At 52.4% G+C, this 15,070-nt stretch overlaps 1 protein-coding gene across 1 annotated transcript; it reads right to left on the reverse strand.

Moving 5' to 3' along the window:
• Window positions 1–277: 277 nt before the first annotated feature.
• SLC35E1 (solute carrier family 35, member E1) lies at window positions 278–13,352 on the reverse strand. The gene is made up of 6 exons (XM_012664254.1): window positions 12,923–13,352; window positions 12,535–12,605; window positions 10,000–10,137; window positions 8,848–8,973; window positions 2,116–2,361; window positions 278–1,659 (listed from the first exon to the last, which is right to left on the reverse strand). Exons 1-6 carry the CDS (start codon window positions 13,350–13,352, stop codon window positions 1,432–1,434), a joined length of 1,239 nt encoding a protein of 412 aa, XP_012519708.1. The 3' UTR covers window positions 278–1,431.
• Between the last annotated feature and the right edge of the window lie 1,718 nt (window positions 13,353–15,070).

Below are 15,070 nucleotides of genomic sequence, written 5' to 3' on the forward strand. Positions count from 1 at the left end.
GGGTGGCAGAATGAGACCCTGTTGAAAAAAAAAAAAGATAATATTCTTAATATTCTTGATTCATTCCATTTTCAGCAACTGTGTCATTGAGAAGAGTTCAAAACACTTCACTGTGGCCAGGTGCAGTGGCTCACGCCTATAATCCCAGCACTGTGGGAGGCCAAGGTGAGAGGACTGCTTGAGGCCAGGAGTTTGAGACTAGCCTGGGCAACACAGCGCACAGGAGTTTGAGGCTACAGTGAGCTATGATGGTGCCACTGCACTCCAGCCTGGGCAACATAGCAAGACCCTATCTCTAAAACACAAAACAAAAACACTCCAACTTCATTGCTTCCTACTAAATACCAAAATTTGTCAGACAGGCATCACGAATAGGAACTTTTCATGTTTTTAAAGATTTAGAAACAAAACCGTTTTTGAGCCATAAGCCAGTCCTAATGTGTCATCCCCTCATGGGGATCAAGACATAAACAAACACATACAACTACAAAATATCCCTTAGAAAAATGCAACATCATCATAAAATCAAGGTCTCCCTATCAAACATCCTACCCAGTCATCGAGAATCAGGGAAGACTTATCTGCAAAAACAATAAGTGCTACATAAGTAGAGCTTGAAATATTGAACATGATTTCTTAAAGATCGATTCTTCTTCCTGCCCCGGGAGAAGCGCTCTGCTCTGGCAAGGGAGGAAAAGGGCAGAGGAGAGGGAGCCGTTTCCCTTCCTTCTGGGTCTGGGTGGACGCCAGCTCTCACTTGCAGGTTAAAGAATCAGCTCCAGGAAACTGGACGCTAATTGCAACAGCTTTTGAACTTGGAACGTCTGCCAGGAATTGCAAACAGCCACGGGGATGACTGGGAAGCCGGGGCCATCTCTGACGCTGGAGATGTGCCGAATGAACAGGCCCCTCGTCCGCTCGGCTCTGCGCCTGTGTCCCGTGCATCTGAGTCATGGAGTTAAACCCCACACCCTGCTCCCCGCCCCCCCCCACCTCTCCCAAAAACCATCTCTTGCCAGGTCCATGGTCACGTCCATGGAGATCCCACCTTCCCCAGCAGGGCCCCGAATGTCATCTGTACGGCAGAACAGCTCCGAAATACGCTGCTCGGGGGGTAATTCCACACCGAAAGGTACAATGTGGCCAAGATCTCCCCGCAGGGACACAGCCCTCAGGTGACAGACTCCAGGAAGAAAGAGCGTCAAATGCCGGTCTCTGTTCAGCTTTGCCTCTGCCCAGAGCCTACGGCCGTCCCCACTGCAGGCGTGACTTCCTGCTGCTCCCGGGAGGCAGGGAAGCCCATGGTCTTCTGTTAGGAAGTTCCGCACCGCCCCTCGGCTGGGTTGTACATTCACTGGTTGTCAGAAGTTCCTGATGCTGCTGGGGGTGGGGGAAGGAGTCGCAGAACGTCCTCGTCCTGTCCTCTGGACTCTACACGTCGTAACGGTTCAAACTGTGCGAGTTTGGGTAGCTCTGCCGGCCGTACTGGAAGTGATCTGTTAAGGTGTTGCTGTGGCCGTACTGATAGCCCCCGTGCTGGGGGAAGAGGCCGTTGTGGGGCTTCTCCAGGGGGCTCCGGTGACGCTCCTTGCTGCTCAGGTCTGCCGCGGTGACGGGGAGGAGGTGCTTCCGGGCTTGCTGGTTTGCATCGTACTTGGTCTGCACAGGAAAGAGAGCAACGAAACGTCCGGCTCACTTGCCGAGACACACCCGGAGAACGAGGGGGAGCTCACGATTCAAAGCCAAATAGGCTGCGAGGCCGACACAAGTTGACGGGGCTCGGGCAGGGCCGGGTGTTACCGGACCAGACCACGCGGTAAGGGTGATGTGGAAGGCAGGTCCTCCCTGCTGGATCCCACGTACTTAACAGTAGACCACACAGATCCTTCTCGAGGAGGGAGAGAAATCCCAGCCGAGCCACGGCAGGCCCGAGGGCACAGCTGGAGAGATGCGATCCCGTCCATGCAGGAAGACGGCCACGGCAGGGTGGGCCGTGCCTAACTAGCCAGTGGCAAAGCTGGGACCTAGAGCCCGCCCTCCAGCTCCCAGGAGGCCCCTTCCTTTCCCGACTCCCCCGGTACTGAAGGGTCGCCCCTACCCCCACCCTGGCCTCACCTTATTGTATAGGAAGACCCCCAGGATGGCTGTCATCATGCCCAGGACGTTGGTGCTGGTGACTGGGTTGCGCAGCATGATCAGGGACACCGTGATGACCATGATTCTCTTGGTGGCGTTGGCGACCGAGTAGCTGAGGGGGCTGATGAGGTTGAGGATGCTGAAGGCGATGACATTCTGGGCGAAGTTACAGAAGCCGCTGACAGCCAGGAGCAGGAGTGTCCAGGGCCACTGGGAAATGTAGGTCTGTGGACACCGGGAAGCAAGGACAGCAGGTCAGTGGACGGCAGGGGGAGGGAAGGGGACGCAGGGTCTCACTGAGGCCCCACGGTCGGCAGGCAGCAAGCCCAGGGGTGCTGTCGTGTGCATGACCTCTGACCCTCACGACACGCACAGCACAATAATCACCAGCCATCTCCTGCCGAGGAAGTGGAGGCTCAGAGAGGTGGAACCAGGTACCCATGGGGCACAGAGCAAGGTGTGAGCCAAAGCTGTCCCTCGCACCGGGACAGTGAACAGCCAGGAGCTGCGGGGTCAGCAGAGCAAGGGTCTGCCTGCGGGACACGTGCATTCCTGAGGATGGGAGGTCCTGGGAAAGTGGCCCCTAAGGGCGTGAAGACCCCAGTAATATGAGGCTTCTCTGGTTAACCACAGAACCTCCCAAAGAGCCTGGGCTGGTCCCAGGACAGGCAGACAGGTGAGGACCAGGGAGGCGCCACCCAGAATCAGCCCAGCTGCTGAGTACTGATGGGCGTCTATTTGGGGCTGGGTAACGGGAGGCCCGTGGGCCGGCTCACGGGCCTCCACGTCCCCTGCTCCATCTCACCCCAGTACCCGTGCGTTCTACCGATCGGAAAACCGAGAGGCTGCCATAGGCAGGGCTGCCGGTTTCCCCGGTGTCTGTGACCCAGGCAGGAGTCCTGGGACATCCCTGTGGTTCCGAGGCAGAACCCAGAGTGGCCGGGCCCAGCGAGCAAAGTCCCAGCATCTCAGCGGCTGCTGCTCCCTGTGGCCAATTCCCAGGCCACAGCTGGCTCCCCTCCCCAAGGATGATGGTGACTGGTGGCCCTGCCAGGCTGGGAGCTGCCACAGGACGGCTGCCTGATTCCATCTCCACACCCCTGAGAGGGAAGGATCACATGGTCCTCTCAAAGGTGAGAAGACACACTTAGGTGACTTCCTCAAAGTCAACCAAATGAAGACCTGAAGCCCCAAATCCAAGTCCGTTCGCCTGTGCTGGATACCTCGCTGGAGTCAAACTGCCCCTGTGAGGCACTGGAGCCCACTAGCATGCTTTCGGGGCCGGCCGGCCTGGCTCCCCCAGGACTCCCTCCCTGGGGTGACTGATAGTGACTTCCAAGCTGTTTTCTTTCAGCTTGCATAGACATCTGTCTCTGGGAAAGAAACCCAGCCAATCTGGCTTTAAAAAAAAAAAATAGACATGTAATAAAATTGACTGTTTCTTCCTCAAAGTGCCCAGCTTCAAGCAGCATTTTAACACGTGTTGATTCATGTGACCACCACAGCAATAGGGACCCATGATGACAAAACACTCCCCTGGGCTTCTTTGTACTAACCCCTCCCCCTAGAGCTGATAACCGTTTATGGTCTCTGTCACAGTAAGTCTGTCTTTGGAGATTATCACCTAAGTAGAATCACTCGGCATGAGACCTGAGACAGACTTCCTTCTTTTTATTTTGAGATAGAGTCTCGCTCTGTAGCCCAGGCTGGAGTGCAGTGGCGTCATCGTAGCTCACTGTGCAGCCTCCAACTCCTGGGCTCAAGCGATCCTCCTGCCTCAGCCTCCCAAGTAGCTGGGACTACAGGTGTGTGCCACCATGCCCAGCTAATCTTTAAAAAAATTTTTTTTGTAGACAAGGTCTTGCTATGTTGCCTAGGCTGGTCTCATTTGTTCAATATCTCTTAACCTTTTTCTATTGCTCAAACTTAGTAATTTCTATTGATCTATTTCCAAGTTATTGGCTACTTCCTGTTACCTCTATTCTGCTAATGAGTCCATCCAATGAATCTTTTTAAGTTATTGCTTTTTTCTATTTGGCTCTTATATCTATCTTCTGTTTCTTCCCATTTGTTTCCAGAGTGTTTGCCCTTGCTTCTTGGAGCATGATTATAATCGTTGCTTTAACTTCTTTGTCTACTAATGCTAACATCTGTGTCATCTCACTGTTGGCATCTACTGATTCTTTGCCCACACAACCTTGAATTTTCCTGGTTCTTCATATGCAAAGTAATTCTAGATTGCATCTTGAACATCTGGCATATTATAGGACGCTGGGTCTTATTTAAATCCTACGAAGAAATGTTATTTTGACAGCCAACTGACACTAACTACAAGCCTGAACAGCCTTCTGTAGGTTGTGGTTCCAACGTCAGTTCTGTTTTCAAAGTCTGTGGAGTGGCATTTGGCTCCATCCTGAGTGTGCTACCCTATGGTCAGTCTCAAACCAGGTCAGTAATCTATCCTGTCTTCAGTTTTCAAAGTCTGCCGTTTAGGATCTGATCCTCACGTGGCACGGCTCAGGGTGGAGCCCAGGATTCCATGAACTGCTTGATGAGGTCACTTTCCCGAGCTCTTCCCTCTCCATGACATCCTGGTACTTTCCAATTTCCTAGGGCTCCCCCTTTTCAGTCCTCCAGTCAGAATGCTGGGGCTTAACCACCGCACCGTGCTGTGTCCGTCCTGTGACTTCACTCCCATTTGGGGGCCAAGCAGTGGGAGCATAAACAAAGGGGGAAAAAAGGCAACGGGGCTGATCCCTTCCTCCTAGGACCGCATTTCCTCTGCCTGCAGAGGAAGGTTGCCTTCTCCCAGGGTTTTAGGTGCCTGGGGGCCTCTGCTGCCACCGGCACAATGGGACTGTTGGTGGCCTGGGACAAAGAGAATGAAGGAAAAACAGAAAACAGAGGAATCCCAGCAGGGGATTTCTCCCCCTCTCTCTGAGGGCCAGGGATCCCCTTCCCCACAGTCCAAGCTCCATGCAGAGGGCTTCTCTGTCCTCACTCAGTACCTACTTCCACATTTCGGGCTGCCCCAAGTCTGGGCTGGATTACAGGAAGGAAAAGAATAGCAAACTCACTGCTGGGTCAGAGGTGCTCACCCAGAATTCTGGTCTTCCCCTTCCATCCGCCTGTTACTGTTTACTTTTCAGTTCTCACGTAGCTGTTTTGTGCATTCTATCCAAATTTTAAAACTGGACGCCCGCCCCAGAATCCGGCAATCCCTGCCTGGCTTTCATTGGGCCGGGCACCTCTGGGAATCACCCGCTCCAGCCTTCAATTCTTGGTAAGGCGGTGAGCACCAGATGCCAGCGGATGCTCTCCCATTCTGGAGCACAGGACGGGACGGCACAACCAACCTGCCTCCTGCATGTGTGTAGGTGGCAGATGCTGGACAAAGGGGAGGAGCCCAGATACGTGGGAGCCCCACCTTCAGGCTGCAACATCGTTGAATACCATGTGTTCCCAGGGCTGCTGTTAAAACATACAAGGGCCCACTCATATTTAAAAAAATATATATATGTAGCCTCAGCTAAGAAAAAGAGGTTACTGTAGATACGGCAAAAAAAGATAATCACTAGAACTAAAAAAAAAAAAAAAAGTCCTAAATGCGAGAAAAACCAAAGACAAGGGCCCACAGCAAAAGTGTACATATTCACAACCGTGTGGCTACACATACGAGCACCAGTGACTTGTTAACATAGAACACGGTAAGAACCGGAAGCAAACCCATTGGCAATACGACACGGCCCGCAAAACAAACGAGAAAGAACTTATACGTCGATATGGAGAGATCTCCAGGACCTACTGAGCAGAAAGAGCGAGGTGCACAGTAGTACAGCTGCCCTTGGTATCCGAGGGGGGGTTGTTCCAAGATGCCCCATGAATGCCCAAATCCACAGTGCTCAAATGCCTGATGTAAATGCCACGTAAATGCTTTATATTCTATTGAGTTTTTTCACTTATTATTTATTTATTTATTATTTTTTATAGCCCAGCTATTTGACAACTTATTTTTTTTATTCTTGTATTGTTATTTTTTTTCCCCTGAAGATTTCTGATTCAAGGTTGGTTGAATCGTAGGTATAGACCCCGGGTACAGAACCCGCCGATACAAAGTGCTCTTTATCTAAAAAGGTTGCTTTTTGTGTAAGAAGGAGGGAGGGTATGAATATATAAGCAAATGTGCTTTACTTACCAAAAAAAAAAAAAAAATATGGAAAGGGTGAACCAGGAGCATAAAGATTGTCACCTATGGGGGAAGCGGGGACAGGGAGAAGGCAGGGAGAGAGACCAGATTTCTTTGAAAAAACCTTGTTACACAGTTTGGCTTTGGAACTACAAAGGCTTCACATATTCAGTGTGTGGGGGGAAGTCAATTGCTAAAAATTGAAAACAACAGAAGTAAATGAACCCAAGCGTATAACAAGTCGGTGACTTGGGCACACTGTGAACACAATCATTCCAAGTGACCTCGGAACACAGTATTCCGATGGCGCATCTTTAACGGAACACGTTCTAAGGACAAATGGAGCGGCACGGAAGTCTCCGGCTTCTCTCAGTGCTCTGGTTGTTCTCACTTTGAAGCGATTTTATGAGTTTTCGGTGGAATAATGCAAACGAATAACTGGGCTAGAATAAGCAAATAAGAAACGAGAGGAACCAAGCACACTGGAAATGAGATGTAAATAAAAAAAAAAATCATCGAAGCAGTGAAAATCCTGGAATATTAAACTGGAATTGGAACTAATGCCTTTGAACTCTCTGCCACCTCCCCAAGTACTTACTTCCTAGTTTTTCACTGCAAAGGCCTAGAAGCAATAACCTCGCGGCAACGAGCACACACAGGTGGGTGCACCGAAAGCCCTGACTTCACCACAATGGACGTATCAACGCAGCAAAGCTGCACTTGTCCCCCATTCGTATACACAAATGAAAAATGCAAAAAGCAAAGCACACAGAGCTCCTGGATTGTGTCTATAAACACCGTTCTCAACTAATAGCAACCCTGGTTCCTGAAGCAGCGGCTGACTGCAGGTCAGGGATGGGAAGTACATTGGGAGGGGACATTCCATTGAGTCAAAAGCTCCCCAAGCTCCCTGCGCTGCTGGAAGGCAGGGAGCCAACCGGAAGGGCTCCACTGGCTAAGACAGGACAATTTAAATACGAAAAATAATAACTCGTCTCACTGACAAATACACGAAGTTCATATTGAAAAAAAATTAGAGAATCCCTCCCCCACCCCCCAAAAGGAAAAAAAACCCTGAATTCCCTGGTCAACATTTGAAGCAGGCTCCAACACTTTCCTCTGAAAATCGGTAATTAAAAGGGAAAGTTCAGCATTAAACTCTCCCTTTTAATTTTTTCTCCCTCTTTTCTCTCTCTTTTTTTAGAGACGGGGTCTCACTCTGTTGCCCAGGCTGGAGTGCAGTGGCACAATCATAGCTCACTGTAGCCTCGAACTCCTGGGCTCAAGTGATCCTCCTGCCTCAGCCTCCTGAGTAGCTGGGACTATAGGCATGTGCCACCATGCCCGGCTAATTTTTAAATTTTTTTGTAGGAACAAGGATCTCACTATGTTGCCCAGGCTGGTCTTGAACTCCTGGCCTCTAGTGATCCTCCTGCCTCAGCCTCCCAAAGTGCTGGGATTACAGGAGTGAGCCACCGTGCCCAGCTGAACCGCCTTTCTTATACAGGACTTCAAGGTAACAAACTAATGCTGGTTGATGATGGAACCAGGAGAGAAATTACAGCTCATCAATGTGGAAGCAAAGTTAGAAAACTGAGTTTACTCATCTGTAAAATGGAGATAATATCCATTACAACAGGTGGTGCTAAGGATTAAAGACAAGAAATGTCACCAATCCAGCTAGACCACATTAAGTCCTCAGTAAACATTTACTCTTCCTTTCTAACTAGGCCTGGAAGAATCCCACCGGCCTCTTTACAGTTACCTGTTGGTTTCTTTCTTTCTTTCTTTTTGAGACAGGGTCTCACTCTGTTGCCCAGGCTTGAGAGCAGCGGAATCATCATAGTTCACAGAAACCTCCAACTCCTGGGCTCAAGCGATCCTCCTGCCTCAGCCTCCTGAGGAGCTGGGACTATATAGGTGCGCACCACCACGCTTGGCTAATTTTTCTATTTTTTCTAGAGATGGGGTCTTGCTCTTGCCCAGGCTGGTCTCAAACTCCTGGGATTAAGTGATCCTCCTGCCTCAGCCTCCCGAAGCACTAGGATTACAGGCATGAGCCACCTTGTCTGGCCTTCCTGTGTTAGTTTCTAACACATCCTCTGGAGGCTGACCCTATAGGTGGTGGGAAGATTCCATTTGGAGTAAATGGAAATATGGACCGGGAAGAAATTGAGCTGTGCACAGTTTTAAAAAGTCAAAGTGACTTTGGACTGGACTGTCAGGACAGGAAAGTGCCACCTATGCTGGCATTTTTTTTCTTCCTTGATGCTACCGGCATAAATGCAGCTGCTATCAGCAGCTGGAATCGAGCACGCTAGAGACGGAAACACAAAGGAAGCCCACTTCCTCCCGGACTGCGGGCAACATGAGTCATCACAAAGGGCATCACAAATGTTGAAAGGGCAGGCTGGCAGATGCCTGGAAACACCCCAAAGTCAACACGGAGCCGTAGCTCCCCAACGAAGCACCTATTTTGGAACTTGTCTAGGAAAAGGGTGAGTTCTCAGTGCCGGCCAACTCACCAAGTCGCTGCTGACCAGGAAAGCAGAGAGGTCTACCAGGACCCAGGTTGGGATCATGAAAAAGACAGCGTGGCAGCCCAAGATGTTCAGCAGCCGGAGATGGTGGATCCGTGAATCTCTCAACACCTGAGGACAGAAAGCCACTTTAAAGGCTGATGGAAACTGTAAAAGGGCTCCATTACTCAGGCCCCAAGTGCAGCAACTGTACATTCACCCCTACATCTGACCTCGGACACCAAGCCTGCGAGTGCATCTGTGATGAGACACACAGCACATGCCCAGAACAAGCACCATGTTCCATGTGTAAAGGACCAAGAAAAGAAAGAAAAAACAAACAAAAAAACAGTAACACTCAATGCTGGTGAAGATGCAGTAAAAGGTCCTCTGATGTCTCTCTGGTTTCAGTCTAAATGGGTATAGCCTTGCAGAATACAACCAGGCAAACTATAACCAGAGCCATAAATGTCTCATACTCTCTGACCTGAGAACTGTAACCCTACCATAAGAAAATAACCCGAGAGACGGGAAAACATCACACTCAAAGATCATTTCTACATTACAAAGAAAAGATGCAAATAAACTGTATTTCCAATAGGGGACCTGACGATGTTAACTGTGGTACTGAAAACCATGTGATTGTTACAGGAGTTAATAGCAATAACTGTTAATGATATGGGAAAATGCTATGATAAAATAGCAAATGAGCAAAGCAAAATTTCTAATGCATGTATAATACTGTAACTCTAAGAAATGTGCAGAAGAAACACCACATCGATAGTAGCTGTCTTTAGGAGACTGCACTGTGATCTGACTCAGTAGAGTAGAAATCCCTGGGCAGGGGACAGGTCTCTTTTGATTCTTTCTCTTGAACACCCATCATGGTGTCTGGCATATAGTAGATGCTCAATAAATTAAAAAAAAAATTTTTTTTTTAATTGGGCTTTTCTCTATTTTTTCACATGGAGCATGTGTTAATTTTATGATAGAAAAATAAAGTATTTAAAAAGCAAAGCAGCAAACAGAAGGTCGGCAGAATGGCAGTAAGGATTTTTTTGCTAAGAAATCGCCACTCGGCTGGCATCTCAAATGCCACCAGTCTGCCACCCACGCACCCCTGAGACGCCATGCATATCCGTGATGATGCCCAAATACCTTTTTGGAGAATATGTTCTGAAGGGAGAAGCACAGTGTGGCAGCGAGGGCGCTGACGAGCCCCCACATGTCGAAAGACAACTCGGTGACAGTGGCCAGCAGGACACCACTGATGATGGGGATGAGTGACAAGTACACCTGTGGGAAGACAGCAGGAGGGGCTGACAGGGCAGCTTGGAGCTGGGCTGCCCACCACAGACGCCCAGATGAAAGCCTCCTCTGCTCTCTCCTCCCTCACCAAAGGGACACCACCTACCCCTCTGCAATGGCAGTGATGCTCTAGGGGGTGGCTGGGGACAGGAGGTTATCAGACCAACTGGGGCAGCCCCACCCCTAAACCGTCACCCCCATCAAGAGCCTCTGCTCAGGGGCACAGAGCAGACTGGTCCTAACCTTATGGATCTCTTCAGCGGCCACCAACAGACCAGGGAGTGCAACCTCGATCCTCTGAGAGCATCCCTTGTTCCCTCTTATTGAGGGCTCCTCCAGCTTGGTTACTGCTGGCAAGGACACTCCACGGATGCCTCCTCCCACTGGCGACATCTCCCCTCAGGTCTCAGGCCACCCAGCTCTACCCCGTAGGTTCCTGTGCTGTGTGTCCCCTGCCACCAGCTGCTGCCTGGGCTTCCCCGGCAGAGCGCTCGCCACCTGCGCTAACTGTCCTTTCACTCATCTGGTCCCTGTTAGACTGGACACAATTCTAGCATGGGTTCTTGTTTGCTGCTCTATCTGGGTGCCCGGCACACAGCAGGTACTCAATACCTGCTGGCTGAATGATAGGAGGCCTTCCAGAAGGTCTAACGTGCCAGGGCCTGGTAGCTAAGTAGTTCCCAACTTCTAGGATCCACTGGGATCCATTCTTTTTTTTTTTTTGAGACAGAGTCTCACTGTGTTGCCCGGGCTAGACTGCCATGGCGTCATCCTAGCTCACAGCAACCTCAAATTCCTGGGCTCAAGCGATCCTCCTGCCTCAGCCTCCCGAGTAGCTGGGACTACAGGCATGCGCCACCATGCCTGGCTAATTTTTTCTATATATTTTTAGTTGTCCAATTAATTTCTTTCTAATTTTAGTAGAGACACGGTCTCGCTCTTGCTCAGGCTGGTTTCGAACTCCTGAGCTCAAACAATCCGCCCGCCTCGGCCTCCCAGAGAGCTAGGATTACAGGCGTGAGCCACCGCGCCTGGCCGGGATCCATTCTTTATGCCTAGTGCTTCTGACTCCCAGCTCAACCTTGTCCTACAAAGAACACTCTTAAGGCAAGGCGGAACACCCTTAGGAGGTGATGGTGATGCCCCTGGGAGGGCAGGACAAGGGCTCTGGCCTGAGGGACCTGAATTCCAGCTCCCCCACTATTGGCGCGCATCTCTCTCCTCTGAAGTCCTGTTTCTTCTCCGGAGATCAGGAATGATGACTACCTGCCTTATCTGCCTGGCAGGGTGGGTCCCTACGAAGTTATCTCGTCATCATCATTAGTTTGTCTGCCTCAGAGGACCAATCCCCAGTCGTTTCTCACTGTGTGAAGTTTCCGGCTCCTTGCCCAAGCTGAGTACAATGTCCTGTACAACGGGGAAACCTGATAAACACGAAGTGATATCAGGTGATGCAGCCGCACACCTCCCAGGCAACTCCGACCCCTGGGAGGCAAGTCACACCCTGACGTCACCCTGGCGGGGCGGGCCCCAGAGCACAGGCAGGTCTTTCTGGGATAAAGATAGGCTGGAATAAAAAAATAAAATCAGCCTGAAGTGGCCCAATTTCTATAAGCTGATCCAGGGCACTGCTGCTCTGAGTTATATAAAATACAAGATGCCAGAAACCAGCCACTTGGAAAAGAAGTCCTGTGTCCGGCAAGAAATGGATTCCAGCTGGGACAAGAGTCCGACTTCCACTTAAAGACACGGAGCAAGGTTGCCTCTGGCTAAAGCTATGGCTTCTCTTGCTCCAAGCCAGGAAATACCCTGGCTTGGCATCTGCAACAGACCCTGGACTCTGCCAAACACATCGTCCTATGCAGCCCTTAGTTGTGCGTGCTGCTTTCACTTGTATTCCCAATCACAATTCCTGGCTGTTTTAATTTCTAAGACTTTGCTGGATTTTACCCAAATCAAACTCCTTTGATTCAGCATCTTGGTTCTGGTCCCAGAAATCCCCTGACCACTCCCTTTTACAAAGAAGTAAAAACCTGTCTGTTTTAGAGTTCTGTTCCATCCCGGGTTCCACTGGAGGGGCACGCAGGGGCTGCCTTGCCAAGATGTGGCCAAGCCATCACCTACCAGCAACCCTGGGTAGGGAATCAAAACAGGGAGGAAAATTGAACCTGAGGGACAACAGTGTTCTTAAGACCACAGAGAAGAGATCACAGAGGGACACATACTCCACATACCACTGCCCGCACGGTGATTCTAGAGCACTGGCAGTAAAAAGGCCTTTGGAGGCCTCTACACTGACTTCCTTATTTGACAAGCAGCCTGCACCACGTCACCAGTTGGGCAACCGCTGATCCCCATCTGTCCAGAACCCCGGCCTTGGGTTACCTTGGTGCTCTGCTTCTCCTTCATGATGATCCGGGACAGGAGAACCACCCAGATGGGCATGGTGGCCTTGACTGCAAAGAGAGGAAGGACACTCAGGGGGCTGCCCGCGTCTCGGGGCCCACCGAGGCAGCCTGTTCCACCTCCACAGTGGGGTTCCACCCCAACAGCTGTGGTCTGCCCGGCTCAGCTCAGCTCCCAGCTCCCTTCTCAGCCCCCTTCCTCCCTGAGAACCCTGTGCGTGTCCCTCCCCTACCAAAAGCCTTGGCGGGCCCTCTGCCGACTTCTCAGCCCGGTGGGACGCTCCCTGGCCGGCGAACTCATACCCATGTGCCCGAGCCCCGGGAGGCACGCCCCGGCCGCCGCCCCCCAGGCTGGGCGCCGCACCCACCGGTGTGCGCGTAGGACACGGGCACCTTCCAGATGCTGACGTGCGCAGACACGGACGCGAAGTACTTGCCGAAGGCGAGCGGCAGCACGTAGCGCGGGTAGAAGCGCGGCGGCAGCAGCGGGCCGGGCGACTGATGCGGGCTGGGCCCCGCGCCCGAGACGGGCGGCGCGGGGGGCACGCGCCAGGCGCGCAGCAGCGGCGGGAGCCCCGCGCACAGCGCCAGGATGTGGCACAGCGACACGGTCACCGGGAACGGGAAGGCGCTCAGGATCACTTTGTTGACCACGTTGCCGCCCGCGCTCAGCGCGTACCACAGCAGGCACAGTGCCGCCACCCGCGCGCCCTCGCGCGCCCCGCCGCCGCCGCCCGCTGCGCCCGAGCCCCCCGCGCTGGAGCCCGAGCCCACCGCCGCCGCCGACACCGCCGCCATCCTGCCCAGCAGCCACCCCTTCCCGCCCGTCCGACGGCCCGACGCCGGGCCGGGGCGGGGCTGGGCGGGGGCGGGCGCGCCGGCTAACGCCATTCCCCATTGGCCGCCACCGCTGCGCGTCATCCCCGCGCGCCGGCTGATGCGCCAGACCTCACGTTTCGAGTGCAGGCCCCGCCCACCGTCAGATGTGCTTCCGGCAGAGGCGGGGCCGAAGCCGGAAGCGGAATGAGGGAATGGGGACCTGGAACCCAGCTGTGCTACCCGAGACGTGGGCTGTCACGGTGCCCGGGCGCCACAGCAGGAGCGGATGGGCTGGCGAGAGAGCGAGGGCTCCGCCGCGTCGGCGTCTGTGAACGGGCGATCGAGCTCGCGGGCTAAACCAAGGGGCCGCGGTCGGCGGTACATCGGCGCCTCCTAACCAGATTCCTGATGGTCTGGCGGCGGCGGACACCTAGGGTAAAAGAGAAGACTTTTCGAGGAAAGAAACCAGATTGCGAAAAGATCTGCTTGGGCTGAATACGCTCTGTAACCCGGGGGCACACGCCGGCGGCCAGACTCCGGCAGAGGAGCCAGCCCCGGAGCACTGGTCCCGGGGAGCGCGTTCTGGAAACCACCGCGACGTGCTCAGTTCACCCGCCTGGCCCAGGCATCGTCCCACTGAATCCGAGGAACGCTGTGCGGTAAGTATTACCATCCCCGTTTCACAGCCAGACCCAAATCCAGAGAGGAGAAGCGACAGGTTTTAGGTACCCCGGCCAATTTGGGGGCCGTGGCCCATGGCAGCTTTCTTGGACACCTGGCTCCAGGGCTCTGCAGGAGGAGGAGGTGCCTGGCCCTGACCGCTCATGTCCAAGGACCAGCCGGTATAGACCAGCCCCAGGCGCTAGTGGAGGAAAACAAGTCGGTGTTTTCAGCAGTATGATCCGATACTAATTAAAGGACTTTAATTTGTTCCAAAAATCATGTGCGTCCAACTTTTTTGGGGAGGAATGTTAAAATTCCATGTTACAGTATCCTTGTCAAATTAGAAAGTGGCAACCCAACTTGGTCCCCCACACGTTGGGGGTATCAGCTTATCCTTGTATTCTCAAAGGCAATACATGTGTCCTGGAGCTTACTGGATACTTAAGACAGGGGTGGTGGTCCCTGCAGGTAGGGGCAAGGGGAGTAGCAACCTGTCCCCAAGCCCAGGTCTCAGAAAAGGGGGTGTCGATAGGACACCAACCTCTGGGCCCTAATATCCTCCAGCTGTACCTTTTACCCATTGTCACTGAGATTTCACATCCTTGGGATACCACATGTCAGCAGAGCTGGCCAAGGTGAGAATATAAGCGCAGTAAACTTAGAAAAGTAGCTATAGTCACTCCACAGTAAAACTGAGTGTCAAACACTTCCACTGACATGCTTTTGTGGTTAACTTTTATCATTTATCTGAGTTCCTACAACGCTGGGGTAGGCATTTCAGACCCCAAATGGTGACAGGTGCACGAGATCAGCCCAGAGCCACACAGTTGGTAGATGGCAGGCCTTGGGGCTCACCCTCCCATTGCCCTTTTCTTGGGGTAGGGGTGGGGAGGGGGATGCATGTCCCACACCAAGCCTTTGTCAGAAACCTCTGCTGGCTCTCAGTTCTGGGTTGACTGTAGTCCTGCAGACCAGAAGGAATCCCCCTGGAACCTTTAGTTTTCCCTGTGGGGCTGCCCCTCTTAAGGTTTAGC

This window comes from Propithecus coquereli, unplaced genomic scaffold (genome assembly GCF_000956105.1).
Source record: "Propithecus coquereli isolate 6110/MARCELLA unplaced genomic scaffold, Pcoq_1.0 Scaffold877, whole genome shotgun sequence".
Taxonomy (NCBI): domain Eukaryota; kingdom Metazoa; phylum Chordata; class Mammalia; order Primates; family Indriidae; genus Propithecus; species Propithecus coquereli.